Genomic DNA, 16238 nt, shown 5'->3' on the forward strand with positions numbered 1-16238 from the left:
CAAGATGTAGTGAAAACAGTATATGCTGTTGCCCTTGTGTCTGTTCTGTGATGTTTACACAGAGCTGAAACTGAAATACCCACTCTAACCCTAGATTCACTGCTGGTAAGATGATAGCAATTTGTTATGTTTGGAACATAGATTTCTTCTGATGCTGATAGAGAATTGTTCACATCTGTGAACAGGATGCTCACTGTTAACACTTGTCATGCTTAAAGTACTGGAAATATGCTTCTAAGGCTGGTTTTTATTAAATGTAATGCAGGGAAGAGTCCTCACTGTGTTTAGTGGTTGCTTGTGTAGGCCCTTTGGACTTGCTGTTGGTTGGAAATCTTGCTGCATTGGTACTGGTGTGGTTTCATATATCAAACTTCAGTGCTTGCATGCCTTCCACTGGTATAATTAAATGAGAAACAGTCTGGAGGAAAAGATTACAGTAAGGGAGTATGGTGCTGTGCCAGCGTACAGTACTTGTGTCAGCATCTAGAGTCAGGCAGCAGGTGGACAAGGTTGCACAGGCTGAAGAGGAGTATGTGCTTTCAACAGCTGTGGGTATGTGGAGCTTTTGTTTGCTCAGAATCAACTTCCTGAACCCTCTTTTGGAGGCTGGTACCTGTAGTCTTGTGTCTAAGAAGCTGAGTAAAATACACTCATCAGAAATTGTGCCTGGTGAATTGGGAGAATGTCCTTTTCTGTCAGCCTGCATCTGCTGATGTAACTCCAGTATGAACAAGGACTCAGGTCATCCTCCCTCATGAAAAGATGTGCCTGATCCTGCACTTGTATGATTCTATGAAATGTGATGACCACCTCAGTATAGTAGTCATCTTGTTCTGTCCTGGTGCTCTGCTTTTGGTCCTGTGTGCAGGAATGTAGCTCTGCCAGCAATAAAGGTTGGGTACCCAGTGTAGCTTTCACCTGCCATTAAGATGGTACAGCTAAATTATGCTTATCTTCTGTTGCTGTAGTCAGTATGTTACTATACTAGCAGATGATGGGACCATTCATATTTTAAGCCCGAAAGGTGTTGAGCAGTAGGTCCAGCTTTGTATTGTCTCCTGAGAATGCTTGCTGTGCAAATTAGGTGAGCCAGGACCTTGTATAGCTGTGTGCTTACAGAGTAGTTTTTACTAGATTCTCTTGTGCTATTGCTAGCTTGGCCTTTACACCTGAAAAGTTATGGCAGCATCAGCTGTCCTTGTTCCCTTCAACTGTGCCTCCTGTCTTGCAGCCTGTGGGAAAGGGGGGAGTTGTGCTTCATCATGGATTTAGGAGACAATGAAAGGAGACTCACTTTTCATCCTTGTGGCCAGAAGGCCTACCGAGGAAATTTCTACTCCTGTAGGAAACAATTGCCAACTCAAGATTGAATAGTTCCTCCTTTTTACCAGGGTAGCTGTCACACAAAGATTTTGAAATTTAAGTTGGGATTGCTTTTCATATGAATATCTGACAAAGCAAGAGTGCATCCATTCTTGGTGAACTTACCTCAGCATTCATTCTTTTGGACAGGTGGTTCTTCAGTAGATGTGTACGTTATGCATTCTGGGAACAGCCTTGTGCATATACAGGTAACTGTGGGGCCACTGGCTTACTCTGTAGTAACAGAGTCATTTTGTTACCAAATATGCCACTTCTGTATGTTTAAAATGTGTCAAATCATCTAATAGGTCTTTTAGATAGAAATCCCCATCACTGAAGCGCAATTTCTTTTTAAGGCATAGCTATGAACACGGATAAAAATCCATAGATTGGTTTAGGAGATGTGAAAAAGTGGCAGATAATGATTTGCAAATTTGGCAAGAAGACACAATAACACTGGAGCTACAATAGTAATGTTAATACTATTACATGGGTCATTATGTCTTATCTTTGTGCAGGAAATACGTCAGTTATCAGCAAAAGACACATCACCTCTGGAGTTTCAGCCAGTACTGCTATCTTCATCGTCTACCAACTTTACAAAGGTTGCTTCTATTTCTTGTAAAGGTAGGGGATGTGTGTACACACATATAGATAATATGGTCAAACAGGATTCGATTACAAGATAGTAACTTTTCTCAGCAAATAAGAGACCCTTGAAAGTTCTCCAGTTCAACTTGTCCAGACTTTTCTGAGGAGGAGGGTGAGTTCTTTCTGTTAATTGTTTCCACCATTTTTGCACATCTGTGCTTCCTCTTAAGCCAATGGAAGGCTCTAAGATATACATGTTTTAAGAAGAAGGTGAAAACATTTGCTAAAATGTTAGCTGATTTTACAATAAGCATAATTATTGAATGTGCTTCTCAGCATCCTTTTACAATTTGTGGTTATTTTTCTGTTTCCAGTGTATTTTCTGAAGGCTATTGTGCTTGGGTGGTCACTTCCTATGACATTTCTTGGCAGCATCATTGAAGAGGCTTGCCTGAGACCAGGCATGTTTGTGAAAGAGCACAGATTTACATTTAAGCATTCCTGACTGCAGCCTGTTTCTTATTCTGACCACTAGACTGCAGTGCATAGACTTCAAACGTTTATGAAACAGGCTGCTTGCATACTGACCTGGGGACTTCTTTTTCCTAGTAGAAAAGGGCAAATAAGAAAGAAGAGATTATATGTTCAGTGATTCTTTTTTTCCAGAGCAATTCTTTTTTTCTGTTTATTGAAAGGAGGCAGTATGCACAGTTAGTAGGACTGCTGTGCCAGGGGCATGCAGTTAAAATTGGTCAGGTTGCTCTTTGCAGCCTTGTTGTGCATATGTTTGTTTTCAAGTGTGTAGGATTCAGAAATTTTTCTTAAAGTAAAGTTTGGATCCTCTGAAAATAAGAAAATAAGCAATCAAGTGCTTTGCTCACCTGTGTGAAAATGGAATTGGCAAGGATTCCTGGTTCAGTGTTCTTCCAAGTACTCATATGAAAATAGTGGTGGATTTGCTTTTGTTCTGGCTGTTTTATTCTTCTGTATGTCTGTTCTTTACCCAGCTGCATCCTGTGACAGTGGAAGTCCTTATACTGACAGAAAGAATAATCAGCTGGAAGGCACTACAACGCTAAAAGCCTGTCTTTCCTGTCCTGTGATGGAAGGGTAGGTTGACAGTGGATTTTTGTTTGTTGACAGCCATAGTCTAGTTGGTTGGATAGGGCTGGGTGATAGGTTGGACTGGATGATCTTGGAGGTTGCTTCCAACCTGGTTGATTCTGTGATGAGTCTATAAGAACAATATTTTACCCTACTTTAGGAGATGAGGTTAGCTTGTGTTGTCATGGAATGATTCCAAGGATAATGAAGAGGCTTCATGTGCTCTTGTGGCCAGGAGGGCCAGTGCCATTCTAGAACGTATTTACAAGGGGTGTGGTTAGTCCTTCCCCTCTACTCTGCTCTAGTGAGGCTGCATCTGGAATACTGTGTCCAGTTCTGGGGCCCTTAGTTCAAGAATGACAGGGAGCTGCTTGAAAGAATCCAGCACAGAGCCACAAAAATGATTAAGTGGATCACCTTCCTTATGAGGAGAGACTGTGAGAGCTGAGGCTCTTTAGTTTGGAGAGGAGGAGACTGACGGTTGACCTCATCAATGTTTATAAATATGTAGAGGATGAGTGCCAAGAGGAAAAGATCAGGCTCTTCTTGGTGATGCCTAATGACAGAACAAGGGGCAATGGGTGGAAGTCAGGGCATAGGAAGTTCCATGTAAACATGAGGGAGAATATTTTTCACTGAGGGTGATGGAAGACTGGAACAGGCTGCCCAGGGGAGTTGTGGAGTCTCCTTCTCTGGGCATATTCAAAATGCGCCTAGATATGTTCCAGTGTGATCCGGTACCGGCGATTCTGCTCTGGCATGGGGGTTGGACTAGATGATCTTTCAAAGTCCCAGCCCTGACATCCTGTGCGATTCCATGGTTCTTACTGTTGCTCTGTCATTTGCCAAAACAGACCTGTGACACTTCAGGCAAGAGTTCTGTATATTTTGTTCAGGAGGAATTTCATCAAAGATATCATCTAAATGCTGCTTTCACTTTGTGATAAAACTTCCACCACCCTTATTAATCTGACACTGAAGCAGAATAGTTACACAAAAAAAATTAAGTCTTTACTTCAGTCTTTTCCAATCTCTTACAAACTACCAAATCACAGAACGGTAGACCATGTTGTACTGTCACATAGCAGGAGGGTAGAGTGATTTACCTGCCTACATCCTTGACATTGTTCTTGTAATTTTTTCCTCTGATATTTTATGTCAGTATTCCAAAGGAAATAATGATGTTCTTTCTCCTTAAAACCTCAAAAGAATCTTGTTATGCAAGAATACTACCTCATGTGCAGACACTCGTGCTCAAGAACAGTCTCAGATGTATGTAATATTTTTCTGTGTTTGTATACAGGTATTTTGAAATAGATCCTTCTGCAGCATTGTTTCATATAGAACCACATCGTAATACTTCAGGATTTTGGTCTATATGGTTTACAAACAATTTTGACTTCAGTGTTGAACTGAATGAAGTCTTCATAGCCAGAGAAACAAAAAATATTTTAAAGGTAAGCTTTACTGTTATTTCATATAATATTTTGTCTTTAAGGATATGTCACTTTGTCGTACAAAAAAGGTTCTTTGAAGTACTTGGTGTTATCAAAACTGATGGAAATAAAGTGAAAAATAAAGATATATGTAAGGCCTGTAAGTCTCAGATCCTGAAAAGCTGACTTTTCCAATAGACATTATTTACTGTCCAGCTTGGTTTTGTATTGTTCTATTCACAACTGTGCTTTCATTTGAGTTAGCAGCTACAGATGCATCAAATTACAGACCACTGAAGCATTTGTGCTCCATAGGATTCAGCATTTCTTCATAGGCTGTAATGGAAGTCTTTAATACATAGATGAGCTTTGAAGTTTAGAAGGCAAAGCCAGTAATTTACTTGCACAATTGCTTGATTTAAACCAGACAAATCTGGTTTATGAATAAGCACATGATACAAGCATCTAATTGGCTCTTTGTATATTTAGATAGGATGGATCAGTTATGTGCACATATGTGTGCAAGAGCAGCAAAATCACGAAAGAAGAAAAAGTTTTCATTCTTTAAGGTATCACTTGCACCAAAACTACTATACCCATTCTAATTCAGTTGTTTGATTCTCTCTAGATTCTGAACTTTGCTGAACCTTTGACTCTACCTCCAGGCTGCTGGAATGTATTTTCTTTGAAGCTCAGTGCAAAAGACACTGTAACAAATGTGCTTTCTAGTATTTATTTGGCTACAAATGTGGGAGTAATGTTTGAAATACCTCTGCAGATATACTCAACTGTGTCCAAGGTATTGTATTCAGTTGTGCTGAATTATTATTATGCACTACAAATCGAACTGCAGCATCCTCCTTCTTAGAATAGAAGTTTGACTCTTTGTCCCAAAAGAAGAACTCAGTACGAGACCATTCTGTGAAACCATTCTGTAGCTTGAGAAGTTAAGCCCCCAGAGTTGAACATCAATGAATTGCAGTACTCCAGGCAATCTTTATCCTCTGTGATTCATCGAAAATATGAACTGAGAAAGTGGAATTTATCCTGTTGTTTTGTTACATGGTCAATTACCATTTTTGTTTTGGTTTTCCAGCAGGGAGATCTTCATTTTGAAGTGATTGCCCACTGTGATATTCAGTGTTACTTGGGAAAGTCTGATGCAGGTAGGCTTGTCCATTTTTTTTCCTAGGCATCTGGCAGTAGTTTTACTGTAGAAAATTCATTTTAATGTAGCAGGACTTGTAATGAGAATATTCACAGAATCACAGAATTAACCAGGGTGGAAAAGACCTATAGGATCATCAAGATCAACTTTTACTTAACCCTTCTAATGAGCTAAACCATGACACTAACTGCCTCATCCAGTCTCAGGTACACTTGAAGTACTTAGTTCTATATCATCTAAAAACATCCACTTTTCTGGGAGTATATACACAGCTTTAAGTAACCTCCACTGAGTACTCTATGCAGTATCTCAGACCTCTAATTCCATTCTGTCTTGAAATTTACCCATTTGTTACCTAATGTTTAAGACTCTTCTAGAAGTTTTCAAAAATTGCTTGCTTTCTTTGCCTGTTCTCTGGAGGTGTTGAGGTGGAATAAACCTCTCAACTAGCTTAAAATGCTTAGAATATGTGAATATGTGTCCAGAGTCTGGAGAGTCGAGTCTTTGATAGAAAACAAAAGAGAAATGTTGATCAGTATCCTACCTTTAGCCAGAGTTAGATCTCCAGGCCTTCTCTTTATCTGTTTCTCACAGCAGTGCCATCATGGATTTCTACAAAAGACCATTTAGCAGGTTTATAAAAATGGCATACTTAATGCTCTGCTGTGTGAAACAGAAAGAAGGAATCTCATTCCTTCTGGAACTGAGGCATGTATCTCGAAATACTGCAATCCCAGGAACTGTTTTAAGTGCCAGACTGATGTTTACCAAAATACAGTGTTTTATACCATTAGGCCAATATGGTGGGCATGCTACTGGTTGAAGAATGTTGAATCTGGTAAAAGCTGATTCTGAGTAGTGAGGTTTCTTTAATCTGTGCACACTAAGGAGTTTCAGTAGGCAGCTATAGGCTTTAAATGATTAGATGAGTGCTCCCCTGTTGTGATTTTAAGAAGATGCTGTCCTAAAATGTATTTTCATATGAAGAAGGCAATAGCAGTCAGTCAGATGTACAAAGGTGAGCTGAAGTGACCTGAAGAATTACTGATGCGTGTGCACACTTAGGTACATATCTTTAAAGCAAGTGGGGGTTGTTTGTTCAAAATTTGTATCAAGGAATATTGCTGCTGCAAGTCAGTTCCTGTTGCTTACTTTTTTTCCATTCCAGTGATAGCCATAATCACATTTTCACATACAGGCATTCTACCTACCTTTTAATTTAGGATACTAGCATTTGCTAGCTAGAAAAGTCTTAAGTCACAAACCTGAAACTGCTGACCTGAAGCTGGATTAGTCCAGTCACCATCAATCTCAATTGGTTACTCTAAATGCTAAGGATTATAAAATAAATTACTTCCAAAATAAGCCATTTTTGTTTTCTTTCCAAAATTGTTTTTCTAAGTCCTTTTAGCTATGTGAAAATGCTTGAACTAACAACTTTCTAAAAGACATTAATCTTTAGCCCTTGCAGTTTGGTCTTAAGAATTTGAGAAAATTATTAGCAACTTGAAAAGAAAATCTAAAATGAAAACAACATTTCTGCCAAACTATGAGAATTGTTTTGCTCCCTGGTATTGCTGTTGTTACTACTGTGCAGAGAACAGTATATTATCATGATACTTCATTGGCACCAGTGGAGAGTTCTGTGTAAAGACTATTCATAACATAATGACTTTTCAGTGGTAAGCCATTAGAAACAGCAACAGTTGAAAGGGCTTGCTGAAACATGAAAAGCCTGTACAATACCCATACTGTGGTCTGCATGTAGAGCTGCTGTCTCTGTGGGACATCTCTGAGAACAGAAGAGTATTTGTAGCTGGTGTTTGGGTTTTTTTTAAGTATATCAGGTATGAACAATAATAGATAGATACACATATACCCTCACATAGTTATTTTGAAGAGGAAAAGCAGGTTTGTGTGTCAGCACCCTCTGCATATACTGTGTACTTGTGTTGGGGACTAAATCAATGGAGGACCAAATGTTATCTCTATAAAACATGAAAACTCTGTTAACTGTTTCAGCAAATCTGCTTTGGCAGAAGAGTCTCTCTCTGAACCGTTCTGCCTGGGATGTGGATTCTGAGCTTGCAACTGAACTTTATGAGAGATGGCAAAAAGTAAGACATGGAGAAGCCTGCAGGTCTGTACAGAATCTGTTTTGTGTCTTAATTTAAGCTACTACACTGTTGTAAGAAAGACTATTGCTGTTCTGAGGTATTCTTAATTAGAACAAATATTTTTGCCCTTCATGCACTTCAGTTATCTCAACGCCTGGAGTCCAGAATACCCCAAGCACCCAGCTTACCTTTCAAGGCATTGCCAGCCAAAAATAAAAACTTGAGATGCCCAAACTTAGGAATGTAAATAACATTCTGACTACAATAACACCACCACAGCTACATAGTGTAGAAGCAGTCAAAGCATGTTTTACTCTATCATTTATGGGATTGCATGAGTCCTTCCTCAACAGATCCTATTAGCAGTCTTTTCAGAAGCAAGGTCTTTGAATCAGTTTTAGGATTTTAGTCCCTGGCCTGATGGATACTGCATACTGGGGATGTTGGGGAGGAGGCAGTTGCTGTGGCTGAGCAATTCTTGTAGAGATGGTGTGTCAGAGCTGTGGAAACAACAGTTGTGATGCAAGTGGAAAAGTGGAGATTGGAGGGATGTACTTAAGTTACACTGACTCACTACTACTAGGTTACAGCTTTATGGATTTTGTGAAGACCATTTTCAGGGAAAAGTTCATTGATGTAATTAGAGGTCATGGCAAAATCATAGCAGAGGTATTGGGTTTTATTTGAAAGGAAAAAATAAATTAACAAAACTTTCTGGTTTTGCCAATAAAGCAGGAGAAATATTTTAGGATTGGCTCACTTCATTCACCAGAAGAAGCCTAAAGAGGAGTCCTTTGCCTTTTTCTTGCCACGATTGACTACAGAGCCTGGCCTTACACTCAACTTCAGTGCCACAGCAGTTAAAAACAGTATGGTAAGGATGGGTGCTGTTACAGTTTTTCTTAATTGATGTGTAGTTAGCTTGTTTAGCAAATTTTGCAGTTAATAGTTGATGATGCTTAGCATTTTCATACTACTTGTAGATAGGTGCTTTGAAATCTAATCTAAGAGATCAGATTTGTATCCCTTTGATTCTTTGACAGCATTTTAGTACAGGGAGAGGAGTAAAGCAGTGTAGGTGTTAACTAGTAATTGCATCATTTTCTAAGGTACATGATTGTGGTAAAAAGATGAACTTGGGACTAGAGATAGGATGTACTGTCAGTAATGATGCCTCTGGTTATGGGATGACCTTCGTCATGCCACTGTCTTATACATAACAGAAGTGAATAAAACATTTGCAAGAGACATTGAGCACTTAAGAGATCAGCAGAGCAATGTGTCTTCCAACCACACTGACACTTGTTTCTTTCTTGTTCGTCAGGTTTAGGTCACTACTAACCTAGCCTGGGCCAGAACCAGTCACATGGAAATAGTTCTTATGTGCACATACTGTGAATTATCTTAATGTTTCATTCATGACTTTTAATTGTCAATCATTATAGTAACGCATATAACCTGCCTGTACTTCACACTTCTGTCAGAAAGGGTAGCGCTTAACTAACTTCACCTTCTTTTCTGGAAGAGCTTTCTTTATGTCTGCCTGTGTAAATCAAAATTCAAATGAAAGGCTTGTTTGGGGGTGGAGGAGATCTGTGTTTTTGTACATGTAATTCTTCATGCACTCCTAGCTGTTGGGTTTTTTTGTTTGGTTGTTTTTTTCCTCTTTTATCAAATGGTGACAGTGGTGGCATGTTCTGTTGCTCCAGGCAGTTTTCCACACGCATGGTTATGTTGCATTAAGACAGAAACCAGATTGAAGTCCCTTGAAATGCAGATCATATTGCCAGTGCTGAATTGTTTTGCCTTCCAGTTCTCAAGTGTTTAGTTTTTAAACTATTTTTTTCCCCTCCAAACTCTTTAGGTAAATTATTTCGTACTAAGAAACCCATCATCCTTCCCAGTTACGTTGCAGCTTCTGCCTCTTTCTTACTACCCAGATCCCCAAGCTTCACTGAGTCTGCTCAACAAATGGTAATGAGTATAACTGTTTAGGGATACTGTTTTCACTTGTAAAAGATGTATTTGCCACACTTTATGATTATTGCTTATTGTTTGTTTTAATTTTTCAAAGTGTTAACTGAGGTGGAGACAATGTTCCAACCTATTTTGGAAGATATGTTCAGAGCAGCTCCTTATATGATGGGAGCTTAATAAAATCAAATTGAGCATGTTTTCTGTAAGTTTGTCTGGCAGGTGTAGACTATAATTGGTCATCTTTTAAGATCCAAAGCTTTGTGCAAGCTTGTGCAAGGTGCCCAAGTGAGAGATGCAACCTGCAGAACTAAAGATGTGCATCTCCTTGCACAACCGGTTGCCAGGTGTACAGAATCTGTAGACTGAGTGAGGAGGAAAGAGCTTTTTCCCACCAGAAAAAGGCTTTTTAGCTTTTTCATAGGTAAAACCTCTTGTTAGAAGAAGCAGGAGCCAGAAAAAAAATTACAATTGAGGAGTTAGGACCCCTAGCATAAATGTTTAGAATAAACTAAGGAAATGTTTCTCCATTATTTTGAACTTCCTGTTTTAGAAATGAGAAGATCTAATGAGAAATCTAGATAAGAGTTGGATGAATAGTATAAAAGGGTATGGTATAAAATAAGCCCCTAGATGTCACATGTAGCTTTGAGTAACTGTGTATTTGGTAGGACTGTTTGCTTTGTTGGAGCCAGCAGGGACTACTCACATGCCTAGGTGTAACTTGCTTATTTGGGATATAAATTCCTGTGTAATTGCTGCCATAACCTAACTTCTTTACGTACCTCTGTGTGTTTGTGTGTGTATATATATGCACTTTAATAACTCCATCTGTTTGCATACTAAATACAATTTTCACATAGACTTTTCTAGTGGTTTGAAATTACCTTTGCTCTGAATGTGCACACTCTTTGTTTGCATGGATCTTGGTTTTACAGAAATCATGTGCATTAACTGTTGATTTTTTTTTTTACCTGATGTCACAGAAAATTAGAAGTGAATTTCCAGTTCAGTGACTGGAGGTCCATTGGTCATTTATAATATAAATTTTACAGATGCTCAGGTGTCCTTCAGTGTAGGTGGAAGCCTCACATTTACTTAATAATTCACCAAATATTTGTTGTCGGTTTACTGGAGAGGTACATCCTCAGCTGTCATAGAATCACTTAGGCTGGAAAAGACCTTAAAGACCATCCAGAGTCCAGCCGTTTGCCCAATGCTAAACCATGTTCCTCAGCACCACATCTACAAAGCTTTTAAATGTCTCCAGGGATGTCTACAACTACCTGAAGGGAGGCTGTAGCCAGGTGGGGGTTGCTCTCTTCTCCCACGCAAACAGCAATAGAATAAGGGGACACAGTCTCAAATTGTGCTGGGGGAAGGAAAGGCTGGATGTTAGGAGGAAGTTCTTCCCAGAGAGTGATTTGCCATTGGAATGGGCTGCCCAGGGAGGTGGTGGAGTCACCGTCCCTGGAGGCGTTCAAGAAAAGATTGGATGCAGCACTTAGTGCCATGGTCTAGTTGACTGGATAGGGCTGGGTGCTAGGTTGGACTGGATGATCTTGGAGGTCTCTTCCAACCTGGTTGATTCTATGATGGCTTCCCTGCTGCCCTGTTCCAGGGCTTCACAACCCTTTCAGTGAAAAATTTGTTCCTAGTGTTCAACATAAGCCTCTGCTGATGCAACCTGAAGTTGTTTCCTCTTGTCCTACCACTTGTCACTAGGCAGATGACACCAACACACATCAGGCTCCAGCCTTCTTCCCAGGGACATTTAGAGAGCCAGGAAGTCTCCCCTTAGCCTCCTTTTCTCTACACTGAACAATACCAGCTCCCTCAGCTGTTCTTCACCAGACCTGTTCTCCAGACCCTTTACCACCTTCATTGCCTTTCTCTTGACCCACTCCAACACCTTAGTATCTTTTTAGGAAAGGAGGTCCCAAAACTGAACTGCATTCAAGGTGTGACCTCACCAGGGGGATAATCACTTCCCTGGTCCTGGCCACGTTCTTGCAGATAGCTATGTGTACTGGTACAGATTCTCTGTTGCAACCGTTTGCTAGCTTTGTGCTAATGCTGCAGCGTTTGCAAACTCTTTAAGTGTCGTAATCCTCTTTAAAATGTCTTTGCACAATAAGGCCTTGAGCAACCTGGTCTAGTGGAAGGTGTTCCTGCCCATGGCAGGAAGGTTGCAACTAGATGATCTTTAAGGTCCCTTCCAACCTAAACCAATCTGTGAATATTGGTTTTCTTATGTCTGTTTTTAATATCTTAATGCCAAATGCTTATAATTTGCTCTCAGGCAAATAATCAACTGCTTGTAAGTGAATTCAATTTGTCAAGTATATGAAACAAAACATTAATTTGTCCCAAACAAATGCTAGGCAGAACAAGGAATATTACAGTAATGTAAGTGATGAGATTTGATAATGATTATTTCTTAACAGTTATGTAGGCAGAAAAAGCTTTAGGGCATTTGTCTTTGTGTGTGGCTTAGAAATTGTGCTTCTTGATAATGATCTCTTGTACTATCGTATGCTGAGAGATCCAAGATGCTTGTCCATTTGTATGCTTTCCAAATGTGTGGGATCCACATTGGACTGGTTTGTAGTGTATTCTGTTAAAGAGCAGTCCCACATTTCCACTGTATTTCACGTCTGCCAAAATAGTTTAAAAAGTATTCTTCACTTAAAAGTAAATGTCACTGTGCTGCTGACAGACTGAGTTTGGGGAGCTTCATTTTTTTTTTGTTTGTTTTAATTAGGTTTGGCATAAATACTCAAGCTATTAACTTCACAACCACTGAATTCAGGCTGCTGACCGAATGTTCACACAAGGTAAGATGGCTCAATTTGATAGGAAAAGTGGGTTTGACACACCAGAAAAAGCTTTGTTAAGCTGTGTGGATCTGAGTTGTTCCCAGGTGCTAATCAAAGCCGTTTAATAGTGTTTTCTTGATTCTTGGTCAGGCTTGTATCTTTGCAGTTCATTTTTGGGGGTTTTTCAAAGTTTGAGTCTGTTTTGAAAACAGCTCTAGGGAGGGAGCTTGTGCCATGCCTGCAAGCTTATGTGCAGGTGTTTAGGAGGCTATCGTTTGCATTCTGTATTGGGACTCTGATACAGCACTAAGCTAACCCTGAAGTAGTAGGCTTTTGAGTTGGAAGCTAGATGATGATCTTTTTAGTAGAAGAAAACACAGGCTGCTAGTTAAAGGGAGGAGACAACTTTACCTCAGTCTCACTGCAGCTGCTGGAGTCAGGTTGGAATGTCATGACTCCCTCTGGTTCCCTCATTTTTAACGTGTGTGTGATAACAACTGACGGTGCCTCACCAGTGCTGGGTTGTGGCTATACCCTGAGCCATTGTGTCATGGGTGAGAGAAGTAGAGAAGATGCTGTATCAAGGGATACCGCCATATTCTGATGTCTAGAGTACCATCCAAGGTACCTGGAGAATTTCTTCTTGCTCTTCTAGTTTGTGTAAGAAGCCTGAAAATCACATATTTTCCTTGCTGTTTGGGCATGCTGCAGTCACATTTTTAATGTGCTGTGTAGATACATAGAGTACATATGCTTTAAGATGATGTTGGAAGTTTAGTGCCTTGTAAAAGGAAAGGCTGTTTACTATGCTAATCAAAGCAGACCTTACTTTTCTGGCAGCAGTTGTAAGAACTGCTGTAAAAGAGAGGAGACAGCAGTTCATAAATCACAGCCTGTAGGCATGTGCTGAAAAAGAGAAGATATTTCCACCAGTACATGGCTAGGACTAAGTTTCCACAGTCACATATGCTATACTCTTGACCAAATGGAAAAATAGAGGTAGATGGTTATGTTACTGTGTGTTATCTGGTTTTCATTAGAGACTTGGAAGAGCTAGAGGTTACATGTATGATCAGATTGGTATTGAGCATGTACAAGACAGGGCTTGGCTTGTTAGCCAAATCACTTTGTTAATTGTTAATCTTTACATTTTTGGGTTTGTCATCATTTCCCTAGTCACTTAATATACACGTGTAGTGAATTGTTTGGCTCGCATTTGAGTGTGTGAACTGAAACTAAAACCCCGAACAACAAAAAACCCAAGCAAGAGTCCATTTTGTAATGGCTGTGATTTTTTGGATGGCTGTAGGTGTCTGATCACCCCTTCTAAGAGGAGACCTCCAGGTCTGGTATAGGAAGTTTCAGGGATATTTTCTGTTTGTTTGTTTGTTTTTACCAACCCAAAGCAACAAAATCAACCATGACCCCAAAAATTCCCTAAACAAACAAAAAACAACAGAAAACACACCACCAAAAAAACCCACAAAAAGCCAAAGTAATTTATATTATTTCCAGACTCAGTGAACTTCTGGTAGTTCTGGTCTTCAGTTGATATGGTAGGGCGTTCACTGTGGCTTATTTCCAGTGACTCCAATGATTAACATACTAGCCAACAATCCCTTTCTCACTTGAATAAACTTGCAAGTCTTATGCTGAGGATATAATGGCTGCCACATTTCCCTCTGCAATCAGTATACTGCCTGTTCTCATTGTGATTTGAAGTGTTTCTGGATTCCTTGACTATGAAAGAGATTGTATAATCTCTTTTCCATCTGAATAAATAAAAGCTGTTTTAAAAAACTGAAGTACTGCATTCCACATAAGTTTTATGTTGTCAGATTGAAAGACTTCTGTATAACAAGATAGTTAACTGCGCCTTGCCAAAAATACCTTATGTGGTGCTAAGTCAGGATGTAGTGCTGTCTTTACCCTGAGTTTTTAAACACACATTTTCTGTAGAGTAAGGAGTGCATTTTTGTTCAACAGAACGCACGTCAGGAGGATCTCATCAACAAGAAATGCAGTTCTGAGCTGCTTTGGCTAAATTTGCAGCCACTGGAAACCAGAAGAGTTGGTGTCATTTTTACACCAGTCGATTACAAAAGAGTGTCTTCCCTTATCTTAATCAGGTAAGGCAAAGTTTCAGTTGTGAGAATGAAGCAATTCAATGTAAAAAACTAATTTCCAAGTCCTGGGGCAAAGACAAATGGCCAAAAATTGAAAGAATACCTCCAGTTTTGTAAAAGTTGCATGAAAGGTGTTTGTGCTTTAGTCATTTAAAATGTTTTTTTGTTCTCGATGAAATGCATATGAATGTACTGAGCCTATTTAGAGTTGAGAGAGCAACACAACACTTTGAGTGGTTTTGCTATTTTCAACCTAACTCCGTAAAGATGGGATTTAATTATCCAGTGAGCCACACATTGGTTATCTCTGGAGGAAAAGATTGTTTCTGGAAGCAGTAATCATTTTCACCAGGCACTGTTGCTATCTGGTGGCAGTGGTCACAAGACTTGTTCCTTCACTGGGTAAAGTTCACTGGTGAATAGTTCTACAGTCACCTTGTCTGTGTTTAGAGTAAATTTATCCACGTGTCACCTTGTCTGTGTTTAGAGTAAATTTATCCACGTGTTGCCAGTGATTCTGTTGCTGAAACACTGTTGCCTTGGATTGGCACGCAGAGAGAAAAGTAATGATTTTTCAAATTTCTTCTGCATTTTAGTGGCCAATTGCTTGATTTTTATATTTTGACAGAAACAACTTAACTGTTCTGGATGTAGTCAATGTAGAAGGCTTTGGAGCCAAAGAATTGCTTAAAGTAGGGGGAAGACTACCTGGTGCAGGAGGATCGCTTCGATTCAAGGTGCCAGAAGCTACACTAATGGACTGCAGACGACGTGAGTAAGAAGAAACAGGTCTCTGATTTTGTAGTTGGCTGTGTTACCCTATAGTAATGGTATGGTAATGTTAAGTAAACAGACTGTTGAAATATGAAAAGCTGAAGAGCTTGGTGATGAGGAGGCTAGATTGTGTTTTCTTTACATGCTGACTGAGAATAATTACAATTTCTAGAAATACAATACTGCAAAACAGTCTCTATTAAATAAAGTATTGGTCACATCTGAATTTTTATTGAAAACAAAAACAGCAACTTATTTATAAACTTACAAAAATAATTCTTAAGCACTGTACAATAATTGTGGTTTTGTGTTTTTTTTTCTTTTAAGAACTGAAAGACAGCAAGCAAATTCTATCCATTACGAAGAACTTCAAAGTAGAAAATATTGGGCCTCTTCCTATAACAATTTCATCAATGAAAATCAATGGTTACAGTTGCCAAGGATATGGATTTGAAGTGTTAGACTGTCAGGAATTTTTCCTGGCTCAAAACTCATCACGGGAGATCAGCATTGTGTAAGCACTAACAAATTTGCTGACAAATTAACTTGAGGGGAATTTTGAAGTAATTAATTCCAGTAACAGGCACTCGAGTAGCACACCCGCACACACAATTTGGTGAGCTGTGGCTATAAATTTCATAAGCCTTTCCTCTTTTTAGGAACTAACAAATGGATAATACAATGTTTCTTCATAAGACTCCATTATTTTTAGAAAGCATCATACATGCTTTATCAATGCATTATGAAGTAGTAAATTAAAGCAAAAG

At 39.3% G+C, this 16238-nt stretch overlaps 1 protein-coding gene across 3 annotated transcripts in view; it reads left to right on the forward strand.

The window, feature by feature from the left end:
• TMEM131L (transmembrane 131 like) overlaps positions 1-16238 on the forward strand; it is an 82617-nt gene that overhangs the window by 48757 nt on the left and 17622 nt on the right. For 2 of the 3 annotated variants that reach the window (XM_064148683.1, XM_064148685.1), the window contains exons 10-22: positions 1513-1571; positions 1881-1989; positions 2961-3063; positions 4361-4514; positions 5122-5292; positions 5590-5659; positions 7684-7801; positions 8511-8652; positions 9643-9752; positions 12517-12589; positions 14558-14700; positions 15326-15468; positions 15799-15985. In XM_064148683.1, the coding sequence (XP_064004753.1) occupies positions 1513-1571; positions 1881-1989; positions 2961-3063; positions 4361-4514; positions 5122-5292; positions 5590-5659; positions 7684-7801; positions 8511-8652; positions 9643-9752; positions 12517-12589; positions 14558-14700; positions 15326-15468; positions 15799-15985 (1582 nt within the window). The remainder of the gene's footprint in view (positions 1-1512; positions 1572-1880; positions 1990-2960; positions 3064-4360; positions 4515-5121; positions 5293-5589; positions 5660-7683; positions 7802-8510; positions 8653-9642; positions 9753-12516; positions 12590-14557; positions 14701-15325; positions 15469-15798; positions 15986-16238) is intronic. The other variant, XM_064148684.1, reaches the window with a different exon arrangement.

This window comes from Pogoniulus pusillus, chromosome 9 (genome assembly GCF_015220805.1).
Source record: "Pogoniulus pusillus isolate bPogPus1 chromosome 9, bPogPus1.pri, whole genome shotgun sequence".
Taxonomy (NCBI): domain Eukaryota; kingdom Metazoa; phylum Chordata; class Aves; order Piciformes; family Lybiidae; genus Pogoniulus; species Pogoniulus pusillus.